Here is a 21,188-nt window from a genome sequence, read left to right as displayed (position 1 = left end):
TTGTCATGAAACTGATTCTTCCAAAAAGTCGTTTTCCAAGCTCTGTCAGAATTCTAGCCCTGCCCTACTTCTTCAGCTTTAATGCATTTTTGGTGTTGTTTGGAATAGAAAAAAGAAAAAGAAATCCTTCTTATTTGGATCCAACTCCTTATGTTTTACTAAACAGAAATATTACCCTTTATATATAGTGGTCTGAGTATCAGACTATGAGTCTGGAGATTAGGATTTGATCCCCCGCCCGCCCATGATTTTGAATGAGTAACACACCCTCAGCTCCAAAAAAACCCCAAGATAGGATTGCCATAAGTTGGAAATGATTTGAAGATACACAGCAGCAGCAGCAGCAGCAGCTCATAGGTAAAAAAATGCTTTTTAACATTTACATGAAACCACTGGGAGAGATCATCCGGAGACATGGGGCGCGGGGTTATCAGTAGGCTGATGACACCCAAATAATTTTCTCTATGTCCCCGACTGATTCAGTGACCAGGGATGACATCTCTCCTCTCGTTGCCTGTCTGGAGTCGGTAATGGGCTGGATGAGGGAAAACAGATTCAGTTTGAATCCAGAGAAAAAGGAAGTGCTAGTGATAGGTTCTCCGGGCCCGGGAATGGCGGTGTTTCCACCTGTCCTGAACAGGATCACGCTTCCCGTGAAGGACTCTGTTCGCAGTCTGGGGGTGCTCCTTGACTCGTCGTTCCACCTTACACCACAGGTGGATGCGACGGTCAAGAGCACATGTTATCAGCTTCGGTTGATACGCCAGCTGCGTCCCTACCTGGGCCGGGAGGACCTTGAAACGGTAGTACATGCTCTGGTAACCTCTCGTTTGGATTTCTGCAATGCGCTCTACATGGGGCAACCCTTGTACCATACCCGGAAGCTGCAATTGGTGCAGAATATGGCGGCAAGACTGGTCACTGGTACTTCCAGGACCAGTCATATAACACTGGTCCTTAGAGACCTTCACTGGCTGCCTATTCGCTTCTGGGCGCAATACAAGATGTTGGTTATTACCTATAAAGCCCTAAATGGCTTGGGCCCAGGGTACTTGGAGGACCGCCTCTCTCCATACAATCCGCCTCGCACACTCAGGTCAGCCGGGAAGCAATTGTTATGGGTTCCAGAAGCCAGATATACTACCACCATCCAGAGGGCCTTTTCCACCTCGGCCCCCAAGCTCTGGAACTCGCTCCCCGGCGAGCTCCTCTCAGCCGCCTCGCTGGACCAATTCAAGAAGGGGTTAAAGACATATTTGTTCCAGCAGGCATACCCCTTACCCCTGAAGTACTCCCCCCTCACCTCTCAACAGCATTGGAAGCTGGCTTGAGATTTTTATTTCTTTGGGGGATAATGTAACTGTGTTGTATCCTGCTTTTATTGTCGGTTTTTAATTGTATTGTGGATGTTTTTAACTATGTTGTTAAACCGCCTTGATCTTTGGAAAGGCGGTATATAAATAAAATTTTATTATTATTATTATTTATTATTATTATTATTATTATTATTAAGGCACAGCTTTGGCACATGTTTTTCCCCTTGCATGTTGGATTAGAATCTCATCGGTTTTTTGGTGTTTTTTTTAAAAAACCCTTCTGCTAGGGCACAGTAAACCCAATCTACCCAACACAGAGTAAAAAAGATTTAGCTGCATGTTACACAGAAGTTAACATAACAAAGCATCAGTCACATGTCTGGATCTCATGTTCTGACCTCGAAGGGACCAAATTATGCCAGTAGTGACAGGTGGTGGCACAGTAGAACAAGTTGTAAACAGTCACCTGGCATTGCTCTGGAGGACTCCAGATCTTCTCAAAAGATCCAGAGCAAAAGGTGATTTTTAACAATCCATTTAAAGGATAGTATACCACAGGTTCAGTGTTGAACCGGCTGTATGCTGTATGGACAGTTTGCACCAGAATCACAGATTGGGCTCTGCATAATATGGACTAATCACTAGAAGGATATGGGGGATAATGTATTATTTGGCCATGAAGTCACAGCCTTAGTATGCAGAAATATTACAAGTCTAATTATATAATATGGTACTTCATTAAAAACAACAATATATGTGACTAATGAGAGCTCTACTAACATTAGATCAGTGCCGCATGCTTTTCTGGTGACATGAAAGTTTTGAATACCAAAGCCCTTTGACTGGAAAGCACTCTCTTGGGAATTTACTAGTTGCTACATTTCTTGGATGCCTTTTTAAAAAAAGACAAAGAGAAAGAAAAACCTAAAACAAAGTAGGCATCTTAATACATACACAAGTGTTAAAATATAGAAAATAGATAACATAAAACATCTCCTCTACCGTAGAGCAAATTATAGGTGCAGTTGGCTTAAAGTAAATATTTTTAAATTAATATCTTGCAACCAACTCTTCATTATCATCATCATTTATATTTTCACCATAATTGCAGACACCTGATTGCAAAATACATGAGCAAGTGGGTAAGATATGAGGCTAGTATGTGTTCACTTATTGCAACCCGATAAATTTTATAGGGTTTTCCTGGGCAAGGAATACTAAGAAGTGGTTTTGCCAGTTCATTCCTCTGAAATACAGCCTACAGCATCTGGTATTTTGGCAATCTCCCATCCAAGTTTACACAGGCCAGCATACTCCAGGCTGCTCCCGGAGTATTCTGGCCCTAGAGCTGCCCTGGATTTCCCTCATTACCTCTGCACTCAGTAGTGATACTAGACAGTTGCCTACACATCCATCCCTGCTCTCTTGCCCATCACCACCGGCATGAGTTGCTCCTTCTGAGGTCAGAAAAAAGCCAGCCTTGATCACATGGCTTTCACTTCAGAGGGAGCAGCTTGCATCATCAGCAGGAGTGCTGCGCCACACAACAGGGATACATACACAGACAGTTGCCTGGTTTGAGTACGGAGTGCTTTGGATTTTGCAGGAAAACCCAGAGCAAAAGGTAATTTTTAAAAACAGGTTTAAGGGAGGCATAGGGCAAATTTGATGGAGAATTCGCCTTACGTCGTGAAGATAGTTTATACTCAAATCACGGAATTGACCCTGCATCATGAAGACAGGTCGACTGGGAGACATGAAGTCTGGGAGAAACTGCTTCATTTGTCCTGAGCAGACATGATCACAATGATATGTTTTTACATGGGACCAAGTACCATCCATATCTGTCAGGATTGCTCCCAAGAACACATACATAATAATTTGCACCCAAGTGCCTTGAATAAATACATCTTGAGCATCCAGTGTATTTTGAGTTGAACCCTTTGGGGATTTTAAAAAAAAATGTTACACAGATCTTTAGTAGCCTTTCCGCTTTCTCTGTCTCCTTATAGCAGGAGTGGGCAGAGTACGGCCCTGGAGTTGTACGTGGCTCTAGAAGGCTGTTCTTGTGGCCCTTGAGCCTAGATTCTCCAGATCAAGCTGTTTTGGGAGAAGAACAAGGCAGAACCTGAAAGGGTACTTTTTTTTATTACAACTTGCAGAATCCCCTAGTCAACAAAATGTGTAATTTCAAATGGAAAACCAAAACTTTATTTCCCTTGTTTTTACTATCGTTGTCCTCAGTCATGTCATGTTGAAGAATATGGCCTAAATTTCTTCTATACAGTTGCTTTTAATGATGTGGTGGGTCATTTTTATTCCCCTAGTGTGCCAGGGACTGGTACCATATTTATTCCCATTAGTTACAGTTGTTTATTTCTTTCCTGGAAATTCAGTGTGGACCAGTGTGGATTGGTACTGGTTTACAGACCACCCCACTGACTAGCATTACTCTATAGTACAGTCAGACCTCCGTATTATTGGGAAACCCATTCCAGCCACCAACACCAACACCACCCCCGGAGATACAAAAATCTATGCATGCTCAAGACTGTTAAAAGTAACGGTGGTGTGGTGCATGCCTGCTAGTGCAGTCATGTGCATGCACCTCCATTAACCAAAACGGGGGCTTGCCATCCATAGATGGCAAAATACGTGGATGGCAAGTCTGCCGATAAGGAGGACGGACTGTATATCATTTCAAAGCAATATGCAAATACCATGACTTTAACAGTGTTACATGCTTTCATCTGGGTGCTTTTTCACTGTCTTTACCATGAATTCTGAAAATTATCAGGATGCATTTTACACCTTTTGATTGGCCTGATAAAAATTTTGTCACAATATTGTATGAAACAGTAACTTTTCAGATTTGTGGGGGGAAATTTCTCTATCCTATAGTTCACTGTACCCTATGAATTTCAGAGGGCCCACTCGGGTTAATGAGAAATAATTATAAAAGATTAAACACAAACTTACCTGAGCGATCAAACGTGTCATCAAATGCAATACGGCAAGTTTTTCCCGTGTTCTTTATGGACTTAGATGCACCTGGATCATAACCAGTAAACCAAGGCAGTAGAATAGGGTCTTTGTGGACATTCTTAGTAATGATTGCAATAGGTGACTGATTATTCCCTCTGGCAAATGGATACGATTCATGCCAGCGATCAGGCCCTAAGAAGAGAAGTCAGAACAAAAGTGTGTCATGCTCTGAAGACATGTCATAACAAGGCCTATAAACACTAAACTATATCCACTTTCAAACTGAGGTACTGCAAATACTCAAGTGAAGAACCGTGTTTGTAGTTTATAATCTTGCAGTTTACTATCTCAGTGACACACCACTGTCATTTCCTATCAGGAAGTCCCCAAAGGCTGAAATCTCAATACTGCATATCACAGAAACGTATCAAAGAATATCAAAATTAATAAGATTTACTTTTGATTAAGCATGCATAGGTTTAATTGGAAGAAAATAAGGGATGCAGGGCTCAAGACAAACTGTCTGCCAGTCATTGGGGTGCTCTCTCTCTCTCTCTCTCTCTCTCTCACACACACACACACACACACAGAAAGACAGCATATCAGATTCATGCTTGTCCCTTGTATTTGCTGGTGAAGGCTCAGCTGCTCTTATGCTTTCTCTACCACCATTACCCATTCTTTTTTCCTTTTGAATTGTATCCATTAAATTGTGGGCATAAAGGTAGAAGGCTGCATCTGGATTTAAATACATGTCTCAGCTGGTGTGGGGAGGAAGTGGACTTCCCTTCCTCTGCTATGGTAGCCCATTTGAAAATGGCACACAGAGGGCTAGAGGGTCCTACCAAGTGGTGTGGACTATATCATGGAGAGATACCACCACCACCACCACCACCACCACCCCAAAAAAATTAGGAAGCATCTTATGTGAGCAGAGGCTTTCATCCACAAAGGAGAGATTCTGAACCCGATTCAGGAACTTTCTTTACTCTTTCTAACACCTGCACAGGGAATTCATTAGTGACATATACTAATACCAATAATAGCAATGGCAATAAAAACAGCAGTAATATGTGTCTATACATATCCATATATGTGTATTTGTACATTGTGTTTATGTAGATGCAAAACTTGGAAAAGTTATTTCTTTGGATTGCAGCTCCCAGAATCTTATCAGCTTTATCTGAGAAAGATTTTGTGAGTTGCAAAACAATTTCCCAAACTCCACATATACACACACACACACACACACACACACACACACAGACATGTTTGTGTGTTTGTGTGTGCATGTGTATACACGCACGCATGCTCTGATCGTACATGCTGAAGAAATCTGGCCCTAAGCATTGCTTCACTACCTGGGAATTCTACTTGAGTACACTAGGGACTTTATCACACCTTGTAGCTCTTTTGAGATTAACTGCTCAACCGGCGCTGGAGAGGCCATAGCCCTGCAGATGTTGCTCCGACTCCATTTCCATCAGCCCCATCCAGCCTGACCCATGATGAGGGATAATGGTAGTTCATCAACATCTGGGGGGAAAGAAGTTCCCCAGTAGGAAATAACAGAAGTCCAGAGATGGTCAGACAATGACAACGTGGGACCCTTTGAGGGATCAAAGAGTGCAGAGTACCTCATCTCCAAATGAAACTAGTGCTGCCACTCAAAAGCCACTGTGCCACCCTTTTTGCCTTTTCTTCCTTCACCTTGAATCCCATTGTGGGAGAAAGGTGGGATATAAATCCTTGAAATAAATAAAGAAAGGAAAGGAAGGAAGGAAGGGAAGGGATAAAGGGAAGGGAGGGAAAGAAGAAACTGAAAGGAAAGGGTTAAAAGAGGGACTTGGACATTCTGCAAAATACTGTGTTTGTGGCCCTGGCAGGAGAGAAAAATGTCTGCAAACACCCATGATATGGGTGGTGAGCCCAGATGAAATACCCAAATATTTGTCTGCCCTATTTTCCCTTTTAAAAGGGAAAAAAAGCCCATTCAAATCCAAAGTTTGGTCCTCTTAGGGAACCCAACACTGGAAGGTCTTGGCCCCTTCTGAAGTTCCTGGCAAATTAGGAAGCAAGACTTGGATTTGGGTGATGGTGGACTACACACACATGCGCTTTAACACCTTAATGCTCAAAATGTAGGACCTATTGAAATTCCTCCTGGACAGAAGGAGGTTGAAAGGTAGGGTAGATCCTAGAAAAGGAGGATGTCTGGTCACCCTGTCCTCCCCACAAAGAAGGACAAGGCACTGCAAAGCATTGGACATGCAGGGAAAATGGAGGACAGGACCCAATCAAACTGCAAAACACTCCTATAAATACAAATTTGTACATCTTGATCGGAAAATGAGGGACCTTTTGGAAATTCTTCCTGCAGAGAAGATGGAAAGGGGGGACAGGTCCTGCAAAAGAAGGAGGACTGGCCACCCTGTCCCCCTGCAAAGGAGGACAAGGCACTGCAAGATGTAGGGCAGTCTAGAAGAACGTAGAACATTACCAACGCAAAGCTCAAAACACTCATATCAACGTCAGGTGCATGCTTCTTAATCGTGCTGAAAATGGAAGACCTACTGAAATTCCTCCTGGACAGAAGATTGAAATGGAGGACAGGTCCTGGACAAGAAGGACAGGTCACCCTGTCCTCTCCACAAAGGAGGACAAGACACTGCAAAATGTAGGACATTCCAGAAAAAAGGGAGGGCAGGTCCTAACCAAAAGCTCAAAACATTCCTATAAATATAAATTCATGCTCAAACTGTAGGGAAGAATCCATAACACAAAAGGCTGTGTTTCTGGCAAGTTTTCTAAAAGATATAAAAGCAAGGGAAAGAACAGCAGCCTGAATCCAACCCAGCTATTGATTCTTCTGTCAGTGTCAGATGCATGCTTCCCAGTCATGCTCAAAATGGAGGACTTTTTGAAAATTCCTCCTGGACAGAAGGAGACTAAAATAGAGGACAAGTCCTGGAAAAAGAGGGCTGGTCTGGTCACCCTGGGTATGACCAAATAAAAGCTTTAAAAAATTACACTCCTAGAAATATAAAACCCTGCTCAAAATGGAGGACCTTTGGGGACGTCCTCCTGGACAGAAGGAGGCTGCAATGGAGGGCAGGTGCTGGGCTCACCTTTCTCCTTGCCGGAGTAGCTCCAGGGCGGGTGGCTCATGGTCTCAGCCGGGAGGAGGAGGAGGAGGAGGAGGAGGAGGAGAAGGGGCTCAGGCGTCTCTGGCCCTCGGGTCGGCACCAGGGTGGCCGCCCAGCCTCCCTCCGGGCCTCCTTTATGTAGGGAGCCAGGAGCTGGGAGGGAGGGACCAGGCCAAGGGAGGAGTCCCTCCAGGGCTGGCAGCATGGAAGCCCCCCAAGAAAGGCAGGCCTCCCTGGCACAAGACAGTACTTGCTGATGTGGTTGCTGTTGGGTGCCTTCCAGGCCTTTCCAGTTTCATACAGCCCTAAAGGGGGGAGGGGGAGGTTCTTGGCAGGGTTTCATTCAGAGGAGGTTTGCCATGGCCACCCTCTGAGGCTGAGAAAGTGTGCCTTGCCCACGGTCACTCAGTGGATTTCCATGACCCTAAGGCGAAGCTACCCTGGGGTTTTCTTGGCAGGGTTTCGTTCAGAGGGGGGTTTCTCATGGCCATCCCCTGAGGCTGAAAGAGTGTGACTTGCCCAAAGTCACCCTACCCATGGAGGATTCCCATGGCCATTCCCTGAGGCTGGGAGAGTGTGACTTGTCCAAGGGTTCTGGAGTTTTCTCAGCAGGTTTCATTCAGAGGAGGTTTCCCATGGCCATCCCCTGAGGCTGAGAGAGTGTGACTTGCCCAGTGGGTTCCCATGACTCTAATCTTGCCAAGAAAACCCCTTGATGTTTGCCTGGGGCTCCATTCCCACTGGCTTATAACGCGGATCAGGACACAAATCATGGGTGCATCAGAAATGACTGAAAGGCACACAACAACAACAACAGGAACAACAGCAATATAAAGAAAGAGGGATTTAAACAGAGCGCTTCGAATGATTGACACTGCTGTTGTAATTTGTTTGGTTTAGTCCAGATTTAGAATCTGAAATTAAATCACTATGCAACTCATTGCAGCCAGTGGTTGCTTTGTAAATCCTCTGTGACTTGTAAAGTGTGAACCGTTCAATTAAAAAGATTGTATGTACAGCGCTGTGTAAATTTACAGCGCTTTATAAATAAAGGTTAATAATAATAATAATAATAATAATAACTGAATGTACTGTAGGGACTGAAAGACTGCAGGGAGGAGGGATATAAGGATGATTTTATATGTTCATGACATTGATATAGCTATGAATATACAGTAATACACTAATGATGCATTAGACATACAAGGTAGACCAGATCTAATAACTAAGGCTGCATCCTGGGATTTTAATTTTAATCCTGGGATTCCCACAGCTAAATTCAGCATAGCAGTCACTTATCATCACACTTTTTCTATCAACGTCTCTCATGCTGTCTCCACATGATCCTCATAATAAACTTATGTGCACAGTGTGTTCTCTATATTCTCTGTAATATGATTTTAGATCAGAACAAGGAACAAATAATTTTCTTATCTACAACTCCCAGAATATTCCAAGTCTGAAAATGTGCTTTGAAGTACAGTAGCAAATAACATTGTTGCTACAACTATTAGTTCCATGTAACTAGTGACTTTTTATAAAGACATTGTAACAACTTTAAATAGATAAGAAAGCTACATTTTAAAAGCAAAGTAACAAGAGTAAGGTTATTTTAATGGTGTAATTATTTCTATACATTTTCAAAAGTTAGATTTATAGGCACTTTGATAGACAGGTTTCATGTTTTATGCCATTCTCTTATAAATTCTAAACAGTGTTTTCCCCCCAGAAAGTAATAAAAAATAAGTTGTTTTAAAGTAATTTAAAAACAAGCTGTATCATTATTATTATTATTATTATTATCAAAGTTTATTTATATAGCGCTTTACGTTTTGCACAGCGCTTTACATAATCACCAAAACCAAGATAAAAATTGCCAATGGCATTCAATCTAAAAGCTGTAGAAGAAGTATTGTAGCAAGTTATCTGTTTAACATTGTAATGAGTACCAGCAACTGGTTGTGTTTAAAAAGACTGTAATGAATGGCAGTACAAATTACATTTGACAAGCAAAAGTGCAACTTTCCAGGGCTCTGTAAAACGTACCCTTTTCACAATACTTCAGATGCTCCTATGCCAGTGTCCCTAAAGAGTCTAGGCCCTAGACAGACAGACTTACAGCCCAAACCTATCCATGTGTGCTCAGAAGTAAGTCTCATAAAATTCAATGTGGCTTTAGTGTGAATAAAATTATATTTCTGTAGTTACTTTTGTACCTATAAACAAAATAATTAGATTCCGTTTAGTTCTGTGAGCTTTAACTGGCTTCACAGGTTAAGCATCTAAAACTTAAATTAAAAGAGTGTAGGACACTTTTTAATTAAAAGTGAATATAGGAAGGCATATCAACCATCTAAGAAATGCAGATTACACCATAATACTAACAGAAAACCTCCAAGACCTGGAACAATTACTAAGGGAAGGTCAAGAAGAAAGTACAAAAGCAGACCTACTGTCAAAGAAAAAGAAAACAAAAATAATGATTACGGAGAATCTACACATGAAGAAATAGAAATAGTAAAAGTGTTTTCATACCTAGAAATGAGGGCTGCAGCCAGGAAGTTAGAAGAAGCTTAAGAATGGAGAGGATGGCTATGAAAGGACTGGAAAAGATTCTAACATGCAAAGATGTACAACTGAGCACAAAAGTTAGAATCATACAAGACATTGTATTTGCTATTACCATGTATAGATGTGAGAGCTGGATGGTTAAGAAAGAAGGTAAGAAGAAAATCAATGCATTCAAGATGTGGTGCTGGAGAAGAATGCTGAGGATGCCATGGATGGCCAAAAAGACAAACAAATGGGTCCTAGAGCAGATCAAACCAGAAATCTCCCTGGAAGTCAAGATGGCAAAACTGAGACTGTCATACTTCAGACACATCATGAGAAGGCACGACTCACTGGAAAAAACATTAATGTTGGGAAAGGTGGAGGGAAGTAGGAAGAGAGGAAAGCCAGATGCTAGATGGATGGACTTTATTAAGGAGGTCACAGGTATGAATGTACAGGAACTAAGCAGAGTGGTGGAGGACAGGGGCCTTGGAAATGTCTCATCCACAGGGTCGCCATGGGTTGAGATCGACTTGAGGGCAGTTAACAACAACAGTACAATTTTAACCAAGGAAACCAAATTTTGGTTCATATATCTGCCGTTTCCTCCACAACAGTCAGAGATACGAGAGTATGAAATAGTTACAATGTTCATTGGAGGAAGGACTGCTCACAGTGATAAAATTATTGACCTTCTACATGTCTGCAAATTAAGACTACATTTCATTTTTTGGAAATACTCTTTTGTTTCCATTAGGTCACTACAACAGTGAATGAAACCGGGGGGTGGGGGGGACTGCTGTTATCTACTCACAGTAGGTGGTTTCCCCCCCCCCTATTCTGACCATGAAATAGCTTATGGGTTCAGTCCTACACATACTTAACATTTAACATGGTAGTAAGAATGTGTAAAGAGTTGGGCTGGACAATGAATCTGTCATTGACTTTCTCCAGTGACCAACCAGATGCCTATAAAAGCAGGAAAATGAACTGAATTGCACCCTCCCACTGGTATCCCCCCCCCCACACACACACACACACACTAGCAACTGATATTCAGAAGCATGCTGGCTAAGCACCATTGGAATTTATCACACAGGAGGAATTTCTCTTAATTTTGAATGAAAAGAAAGTGGGGCCAGAACGCATTCACATGAATTCGCTAGTTCATCGAATTTACGTGAATTTGACTTGCATTCGAACTGACTTCCCATTGCCTGAAAATAGCTTGCCATTTTCTGAAACTGCATGTGATAGTCTATCACACAATAACATTAAATCCCATGATTGCGTTCAGATTGCCATTGGATTATACTTCCAATTTCCCTTGTCTGATAACATCCATTGAGAATTCTGTCAAAATTGGAAAGCCTAACTCATATCTCAAGTAAGCTTGTTTAGGGGCACACTGCACATCATTTTTTTTAAAAAGTACAGAGGACCCTCCACATTCTCTGGGATTAGGGGAACATGATCCCTGTGAAAGTACGAAAAAATGCAGTTAAAAAACACTGTTTTTTTAGCCTGAGAGAACACCTCTCTAGGAATCTCTAGTTCCTCTAGGGCACCTCTGTGGTTCACATCAGCTGGAAGTTGGCCATAAAATCATGCTAGAAGACCTACAAATGCCTAGAGAACTGTTCTAGCAATCCCCAGGTCTTCCAGTGTAATTTTTAGTGGAAACAGACTAGTCATGCTGGAGGACCTAGAGATTCCTAGAGAGAATATATTAATCTGTGAATAATCAAATAATCAAATCCACAAAAGTCAAAGCTGAAAATGTGTAGGGCTGTCTGTAATTTATATTTATTTCAGTATTTTAAATGGTTACTTATACTGATGTTTTAGTATTAATGTATATGCCCTCAAGTCACCTGTTGATTTATAACAATGATTTCCAAAGTGAACCATACACCAGTGGAACAATCCAGGGGGCTGGTGAGGTGAAAAAGGACAGCAGGGGGGGAGGTGGTGAGGAAAAAGGAGGGCTTCGTTCAAAGTATTACTGTGCAAAAAAAGACAAGAAGAACTAGCAGCCTTTAAAACCATGATAGGGATGAGGCGGTGAAAGAGAAGTAGTGGCAAAAATGAACTTTCACATTCAGGATCGTGCTTAACTTGGTGAGTTTTGGTAAGCAGAGCTGTGCTATCAATCCTGCTTAATTTTGTCAGACAGGTTGATAGAAGAGGTAGCAGAAGAAACAACAGAATTCATAAGACATGAAAAATTGGGGGTTTAAACATCCTGTGAAAACTCACGCAAACACAATTAACATTTTCACACACATCGTGATTAAAAAGACATTATCCTGGGAATAAACAGCTACAAATCATTCACGGGATTTCCTGGGATAATGGCACTTTAATTGTGACATCATGTGAAAATGTTAATCACGGTTGCATGATTTTTATGGGATAATCGCTGTTTAAACCCACAATTTTCCCCATGTGATAAAGTAAAATGTTAGTGTCACAGGGGTGATGTAAAGCTACATGGGGAAGGCACAGTTCTGGGAAAGGAGAAGGAGAAGTATCAAAGGTTGATGCTTTACTTCTCAGATTGAGAGTCTTTCTTTGCTGGAGAGTAAGGCCCAGTACAAACGGGCACTTTGTGGCATCCTCACCACGAACTAGGGCTAGCTGAGGCTGGGCATTTCCATGCCCAGCAACCCTAGTCCACAAGGCCGCCACCATCATGGCTCACTGCCGTCCACATGTCGGCGCCATGATGGCACAAGCATCATGCAGCACCCAAATAGTGCTGGCAGAAAGTGATGCAATCGTGTACAAATGTGCCAGTCTCGCCCCTTCCAGGAAGCTGCTTTTGGAGGGAATGCATCATTGCTGCACCATTTGGTTGTTGCCTCAATGATGCAGGGCAAAGAGAGGTGGCACGGAGCTGCCTGTCAAGCCCTTAAATTTTCAAGCTGACAGTTCCCCTCTCTTCCCTGGCAAAGACAGATCGAGAGTCCTTCCTTACCTTCCTTACCCTTTGCACTTGGTTGCTTTGGGAGCAGTAACTGAGCAGCTGGTCAAGCAGTGAGTGAGAAGTCTCTCACCCATGCAAGCTTTTGCCACAATGCTAGCTTAGATGAGAGGCTTCTTGATCGCTGAACCCTGTAATAGTTTCAGCTTAGTCTTGCAAAAATGTGAGGTGAACTGTCCACTCTTTAAACGCTGTGTGTGTGTGTACACACCTTCTAGTCTTTGTCAACTTACAGCTATCCCCTGAATTTCATAGGGTTTTCTTAGGCAAGGAATACTCAGAAAGGGTTTTGCCAGTTCCTTCCTCTGCAATAATAACCTACAGCACCTGGTACTCTTTGCCAATCTCCCATCCAACTACTAACCAGAGCTTAGCTTCCAAGATCAAAATGGATTTAGTATCTTTAGGGTATTTAGGCTTCTGACCATACATGGCTAGAAAACCAATGGTGGAGAGAGAAACACATGAAAGCATAGGTATTTTTATAGGCAAGTGGTCTATAAGTGTTTCTGATGATAATGAAAGGATTTTTGTTTTTATTTGAGTTTTAAGGGGCAGTAGCACTTGATGATTCATTTCCATTCTCAGATCAAAGCAATGGCATCTTTATTAGCAAAGCCATGTGCTCAGGCTAACATCAATATATCATTGATACCATCACACTCCCCTGTCCTTGCTTGACCATTTCCCACAAACCAGCAGCTGCTTGTTAAACAGCTCATTGGTAGAGAAGGGTGCTGTTCCTGCAATTGTCCCTTGCTTGATAACACCTGTCTTTTCCATTTGTCTTGTGGTAGCGGGAGACAGACAATGAGGAGGTAGCTTGAAACATGGCACCACCAGACATCTGAAATGCCTTTATGATAATACAAGAAGTGTGGGAGGACAAGCATGCTAAGCTTAGCTATATGGAGAAATATGTGATTAACAGCCCTGCTCTATGTTTACTCGACAGTACATTTTCCTTTGTTCAGTGCAGCTTCTTCCCAGGTGAATGAGGATTGTCTTAACTGGCAGGAGAAGCCCAAAAGAAACAAGAACAGACCAAGTGGGACAAGGCGCAGCAAATGCTTATTGCAGGGAATTGCTGACACAAGCAACCTACCATAAGTAGTTGTGTAATGGACAAATGGTCACTTGCACACATGTGTAGTATTTCTGAATGTAGATGAGTGTCAATTAAACATACCTACTGGTTTTACAGGATTGTGTAGTGTAAATATGGTATACCGGGATACTTTGATATATTGATGAAAGTCCAAGTACAGTGCGCCCACGCCATACGCGGGCGTGCCATACGCGGCCTTGAGCATACGTGCTTAAGCCGCGGCCCGTGCGCGGGGCAGAAGGGGCGGCGTGTCCCATTCAATTGAATGGGCGTGTGCGCCCGTTGCGCCCCGCGCGCACCCGCTCCACTGCGCACGAGCCCCATTGTTTCCAATGGGGCTTGAGCATAGGCGGAATTTGCCTTACGCGGAGGGATCCGGAACGGATCCCCCACGTATGGCAAGGACGGACTGTATATGGCAATGCTTATAAAATGCCATTGCTTTCCAAATTTATTACACAATGATTGCACTAGTCAACCTTTGCTATGAACCCTTGCACATTTGGATACACATCCAGTTGCATATCCAATGGTAATTTCTGTTGTATGTTTAATTATGCAACAATATTGCATGACTGAGGGGCTGTACAGACGAGTGGCATGATGCTGCCCCTTTTCGCTCCAGATTGGGGCCATGGCAACCGCACGCCACAATCCTGTTCCACCCTTCAGAGGATGCAAAAAGGAGAGGCAAAATGCAGCTCCTTCTTGCACCCTCTAAAAGGCGCCATATCCGCCATGGCATGACGTGATAACACCCCTTCCATGCTGTGCCATTTGGGAGCTGCACCAGAGGTCTGTCATCATGACACACACTATCTAGAAGGGCTTGCGCCAAAATGATGCCAGGCAGTGGCATATGGGCTCAGAGCATGCAGACACTCAGCCCTCACCCTGCCCACAGGCTGGCACAAAGTGCTGGTCTGTACAGCCCCTAAATGCACAAGTAAATACATAATAGAATATGTAGTTGGATATACAACTGGATGTATATTCAAACATGAATGCACAAAGAAATGCACAACCAAAGGAATGCAACCAACAATTGGAGAAGGGGGAGATGGATACAGATCACTCAAGAATGCCTATATACACCACAAACACAAGTTGGCACCATAAGCACAAGTGCACTTCTACAGCCTTGAACTGAAAGTGGATATTTCACATGAGGCAAAAAATGTCCAACTACTTCCATAGAAGAGTGATGCATGAAGAATTAACCAACAAGATACTGGCTGCTGTGTGAGGGCTTGGTGTATCAATACATCCAGTACCCACAAGATATATAGTAACTGTGTCAATCTGATCCTTGCTGGTCCCACTGTATTTCTGAAATTGTCAAGATTCCTAGTGGCAGTATAATTCAGAAGAGCAGCTGTTGCATAAAATCCCTCTTCTGTATGTTTCTGCCAGGGCATCTCTGGCTGTACCACACATTACACAATTGTAATACATCAGGATTGCCATCAAACATATACCAATTATACCACCATGTATGTTGCCAACCTAGCTTTCCAAAAGGTGTACCTGCATGTTATATGCACATTGGTCAATTTCATTCTTGACATTTGTACAAAGATTGAAGGTGTATTATACACTTTTTGGGGGGGGGCACAGTATGTACAGAAACCCAGTCAAAGGCATTAATAATTTGAATGCAAAACACTTGTTATCAGTGATCTTAGAGTGCAGTTCGAAACATTATGGATTCACTTTAGAATTCAATTAAATTAGTATACACACAGACATACAATAATTTCAGTCATTGTATGTGTTTTCTTGTAAACATTCATTTACATGGTATGCAAAGATAAATCTAAAACCTGTTTCAGGAATGAAAATCTAATCTGAGCAATCTGTTTTTATGAACTCTGGCACAGTCTGGCTCAAAATAATCCAGGACTGAAAGTCTGACCTAAGCTGTTTGCTTTTTTAAACTCCAGGCGTGTCTGTCCTGAAGTTCCAGAAGATTGGCGACTCATTCCTGCTGTCACACAGCCTTCTACCTCTGCTGACCTTGAACTGTTAAAGCTAAGGTAAATTTTCCAAGAAGGGAGATCAGAGGAGGCCACAAGAGAGATGAATGGTTTTTTAAAAGTTTTAGGTGGCTACTTTGCAGGGGGGGAAATGCAGACAAAATGCTGCTTTGCAGAGAAAAACAAATTTTGATCAAAATTTGGAAATAACTGTTTGCAAACCATTCATTGGGAGCCAGCTGAACAAATCTTGCCAAGAAAACCCCATGATAGGTTTGCCTTAGGGTTGCAATATGTCAGAAACTACTTGAAAGCAAACAACTAATTACATTATTATTTCATTTTCACCATTCCTTTATTAACAGTGACAAGTGATTTAGTTCCAGGCATTCATCCTGTTGCATGCAACTCGTAGGCTAAGATATGGAGAACCATCTACACATTTTTAACTGTATTGTTCTTTGAATATTGTGTATACAATTATGTTTCAGATCAGTTTGTTCTGGGTCTGCTTTAATTTTAAGTTCTTAGTGGGGGAGGAGGGCCAATGTTATATGTTTATAAAACCAAATCCTTTTAAAAGGTATTCCTATCTTTTAAACAAAAAATACTTTTTTTCCCACTTTTTACATAAAGTAATGAAATCTGGAGCAGTCTCATTCACTTCTATGAACCTTAAACATTTTGGAGTGGGTTGCCACTGCAGCAGACAGAAGCCAGTTTTTGCCCTTGCATGCTGCACTGTTATGTCAGTAGTGCAGCGCATGTGATCTCATGTCATTTCCAGTCACCATTTTCACATCTTTTTTTGCCCAGACAGACTTTGAGGGGCTGGGGGATACTGGGTCAAGGAGGGAAGAAAGGAAAGCAAAATTACTGTATTTTCATGCAATTTGGATTCTTTGGGAATGAAATATTTGAGGGGATTGGAGGAACAATGGGGGCGGGGGCATCACTAGGGTTGCGGGGGTGCAGATAGCACCAGGTGACACCTCAGAGGGGAGTGTCCCCCAGTGTACTGGTCAAAGGGCTGCCTTGTGAATCTGACAGCTCTGCTAGGTGGGCAGGAAAGTGAGATAGGCTGCAGGACAGCAGGAGCAGCCCATCCCGACCAGTGGCCACTGATGGGACTGGACCACCATCCACATCTGGTGACTTTGCTGATTGGGCAGAAAAGAGAATCATCTCCTTCCCTCATCTTGCCAGCAGCTCTGCCAGACTCAGAAAAGATGTGGGGCAGCTGGAGTATCCCTCTGGCACCAGTGGCTGTTGGTGGGAAGGGGCTGCTTTCTGCTTCTGGTGGTTTTGCTGGCTGAGCCAGAAAAAGAGTTGCCTCCATCTCCCACACAGCCAGCTGCTCCACCAAACCCAGAAAGGCTGCAAGATGACAGGAGCAACCCATTCCCACCAATAGCCACTGGCTGTTGAAGAGAGGAGAGAGGGGTGTTAAAAATGGTCCACACTGGGTGTGAAATATATTAGGTATGGCACTCATTGTGGGAATGCCATGGGACCTTAGGAGCCAGAAGAATGAACTTTGAACTACATGCAGTATACAGGTTGCACTTTCCCCATACCTGTTTTCTGCAGTAACACTGGACAGTTACATTTCCCATCCATAGTCAGTTATCCTCTAGCAGTATGTCTATAATTTGTTTCCATGACAAACAGCATTCAAGACAGCCAAAACTAAAATAGAAATTATAGTTAAATCATAAAAAACAAATCAGTTGACAATACATCAGTTTTAAAAAAGTCATACATGGCACCAACCAGAGGAAATCTATTTCAGCCAAGAAGTCATCTTGACAGTCAGCTTAGCAGATGATATCATATATTCTCTTTTATTTTAATTACCACAGTGTAAAGGCATAGTCAGTTTCCCTGATGCTTAAAAGACAACATGTCTGCTTGAAGAAGCTTATATCAACTTTGTACAAATTCTTATTCATTAACAGTGCCAAGAGCAGAAAAGAAGAATGATGTTGGCAAAGACATCAAAGCTGGAAACCTGCATTGCCTTTGGACTCATGTAATGGGCATGGTGCTTAAAATCAAGCGTTGTCATTGGATATGCTTCTCACATTACTAATTATTGTTCCAAAGAAAGTGGAGTGCTCAACAGAGACAAGGCTCAAAAGGTAACCTGAGGTTGGCCAGTTAGAAATATATATACAGTGTAATAACATCTTTTAGAAAGTCTTCTTTTCACAGACCTGAAAGAAATAATAATAATCAATTGATGGCATATTACAATTATGAATTATGAACAGAATTTCTCTTCTTGGCTAGATATACAACTGAGCACTAAAGTTGGAATCATCCAAGCTATGGTATTCCCCATCACTATGTATGGATATGAGAGCTGGAAATGAAAAAAGTGGATAAAAATAAAATCAACTCATTTGTGATGTGGTGCTGAAGAAGAGTGCTGAGGACACTGTGAACAGCCAAAAACACACACCTGTGTCCTTGAACAGATCAAGCCTGAAATACTCCTAGAAGCAAATATAATCAAATTGAGGCTGTTGTACTTTGGCCACCTCATAAGAAGACATGAATCATTAGAAAACACAACAATGCTGGAAAATGTTACGGGTAGTAGAAAGAGAGGAAGACTTCATGCCAGATACAGTAGATAGATTCAATTAGAGATGTCACAGGCATGAGTCTGCCAAACCTAAGAAGAGCAGAAGACAGTGAGTCTTGGTGATGTGATGTCTTATCCACAGGGGTTGCCATGAGACAATGTCAACTTGAGGGTAGTTAACAACAACAGAATAAAATGATCATCAGTAATGTATGTATGTGTGTTAGAAAATACATGCAAATTAAACTGATACCTGTTTCAGTTCTTAGCACTTGTGTTAATCTTTCAGTAAATGTTTCTTCTGTTCTTTATGAAGAAGTGTTTGTGTGTATGTGTTTCAAGTCACCTGTCAACTCACAGTGACCCAATGAATTTCATAACGCTTTCCTTAGGCAAAGAGTACTCAGAGGTGGTCTTGCTAGTTCCTTCCTCTGAAATATAGCCCACAGCACCTGGTATTTGTTAGCAGTTTCCCATCCAAGTATTAACCAGAATTGACTCTGCTTAGCTTGTGAGAACACAAAAATAGTTAAATTGTGCTGTATTAGATACATAGTCCAGCTTAGAGCACACCCAGTGTGAAATTTACTGTTTTAAAACAAGAGGGATACACTTCACAGTTCAGAGGGCTGCACCACTTGACTTTTTGCTTATTTAGAGCATTACAGGACATCATAGATGCCAGTTTAGGTGAGAGTACACATGACCCAGGGTAGTTTCACAGGGCATGGGGATGTTTGAACAATGGAGATTTCACAATGGAGAACCACTTGAAATAACGTGCAACAGCTGCACAGATAGTCTTAAGGGGAAGGGCAAAAATTAGAGGGTGTGCCAGGGCCTTTGGGTGGTTAATGAGGGTCCCAAGGGTTGCACTAGAGTCTAGTGACTAGACTCTTCAAAGGCTGCATCTGATCTGCAATTCCCCCTTACTTCAGTTGCTGCAGACTGAGTTTAAAATGCAAAAATAGTTTGCACCAAAGTAACTGGGGCCTGTTACAGACTGCCAAAATAAAGCTGCTTCGGGTCTCTTTGGAGGCATGCTATTTAAATGATGCGTGCATCCTAGGAATCCAGAAGCTGCACCAAAAGCTGCACTCTGGTGCTTAGGAATGGAGTGTGGCTTTGGTGCGACCTCCAGATTCTTAGGACCCATGCATCCTTTAAATAGCATACCTCCAAAGAGACCCGAAGCAGCTTTATTTTGGCAGTCTGTAACAGGCCTCAGTGGGTGACAGAGGTAAGGAGAGCAGAGGGTGAAATCTTGCCTTTCTCACTGGGCTCAGGTAAAAGCAAACAGTTATAGGTCCTCCTAGCTTATGTGTTCTTCCTCATTTATAACTTTTGCCATCATGACTGTACTCTGATGTTGCTTGGCCACAGGTATCCCACTTTTCATTTGTGAAATGTTGAAGAGTATGCAAGTCCCATTTCTTTTAAGGGGTCTGATGTAAACATGGCTAAGTATGGATCGAACCCATTATGATGACATTGTTTTTCTCATAAGACTGGGCTAAAGGTATGCTTTCCCTTGCAGAAGAGCTCTTCTACAATTTGTACTAGAGGACTGCACAAGAAACTTTAAATTAAATACAAAGTTATTTTCTCCTTGTGCAAATGTTTCTATAGCAGTCCTGTAAGTTTTCATAGCTTTCAGGGTCATCTGAGGAAGTAGACTGAAATCTACAAAAGCTCATGCTACCAGCTTTTTTCTTTCTGTTAGTCCCAAAGGTGCTACAAGCTCTCTTTGCACTCTGATTCTCCAGACTAATATGGCCATGTCTTTGAATTATGTGTTTTGTTAATTAACTTGTATGTTCTACACTCAGACCTTTAGACCAGAATTCTGTTGGCATGATACTCTAGTGGTTGCACTTTTTCCAGAAGTGTGAAGGAAATCAGACGAACCAGACAGCTCCAAACTGTGTATTTCTCCCGTGCCTGCCTGCTCTCCTTCCTTCCTTCCTTCCTTCCTTCCTTCCTTCCTTCCTTCCTTCTCTCCCTCCTTCCCTCCCTCACAAGTACTACACCTATGGTCTCCCCCTTCCCACAATGCTGGCAGAGGTAGGCCACCATAATGCACCCACAAGAAACAGTGGTGTTAAACATTACTTTTGTGCCTACATAACTGTCATCTTTTGGCCTGAGGGAGAGAATAGGCTGGCTCAGCTCCATCAGGGGCCAACCTGAAGATAGAGAGCCCTCCCTTCGGTCCATCTGCCTTGGTCCAGGCCTCAGAGGGAGAGAAGAATCGCTGGACCTGATCCCCTCCCCCCCCCCTCACCATTCCCTTCTCCTTTTGTGTTGTGTCTTTTAGATTGTAAGCCTAAGGGCAGGGAACCATCCGTTATCCCCTCTGTTGTAAACCGCTCAGATTCCCAGTGATTGGGAGGTATATAAATAAATCCTATTATTATTATTACATCTCTCAAAATTCCCAGCCAGCCTGCTCAATGCCAATATTGGATGAGTGATAATGGAGACTTTAGTCCAAAATCTAATTTTCCAAGTTCTGAAAAGATGCAATA

At 42.4% G+C, this 21,188-nt stretch overlaps 1 protein-coding gene across 12 annotated transcripts in view; it reads right to left on the bottom strand.

Annotated features, from left to right (window-relative positions):
* LOC149317464 (carbonic anhydrase 3-like) overlaps nucleotides 1-21,188 on the bottom strand; it is an 86,024-nt gene that overhangs the window by 24,320 nt on the left and 40,516 nt on the right. For 8 of the 12 annotated variants that reach the window (XM_089517556.1, XM_089517550.1, XM_089517552.1 and 5 more), the window contains 2 exons: nucleotides 17,648-17,759; nucleotides 4,296-4,493 (listed from right to left, as the gene is read on the bottom strand). In XM_089517556.1, the coding sequence (XP_089373682.1) occupies nucleotides 4,296-4,493; nucleotides 17,648-17,690 (241 nt within the window). In that variant the 5' untranslated portion in view covers nucleotides 17,691-17,759. Of the gene's footprint in view, nucleotides 1-4,295; nucleotides 4,494-5,702; nucleotides 5,780-6,875; nucleotides 7,003-7,429; nucleotides 7,509-17,647; nucleotides 17,760-21,188 lie in introns of those variants that run through there. The other 4 variants (XM_089517546.1, XM_089517548.1, XM_089517558.1 and 1 more) reach the window with 3 other exon arrangements.

This window comes from Sceloporus occidentalis, unplaced genomic scaffold (assembly GCF_023333645.1).
Source record: "Sceloporus occidentalis isolate IW3139 unplaced genomic scaffold, rSceOcc1.0.p SCAF_3, whole genome shotgun sequence".
Lineage (NCBI taxonomy): Eukaryota > Metazoa > Chordata > Lepidosauria > Squamata > Phrynosomatidae > Sceloporus > Sceloporus occidentalis.
Note: the sequence above shows the minus strand (reverse complement) of the source record. Positions and strands in the feature narration are given on the sequence as shown.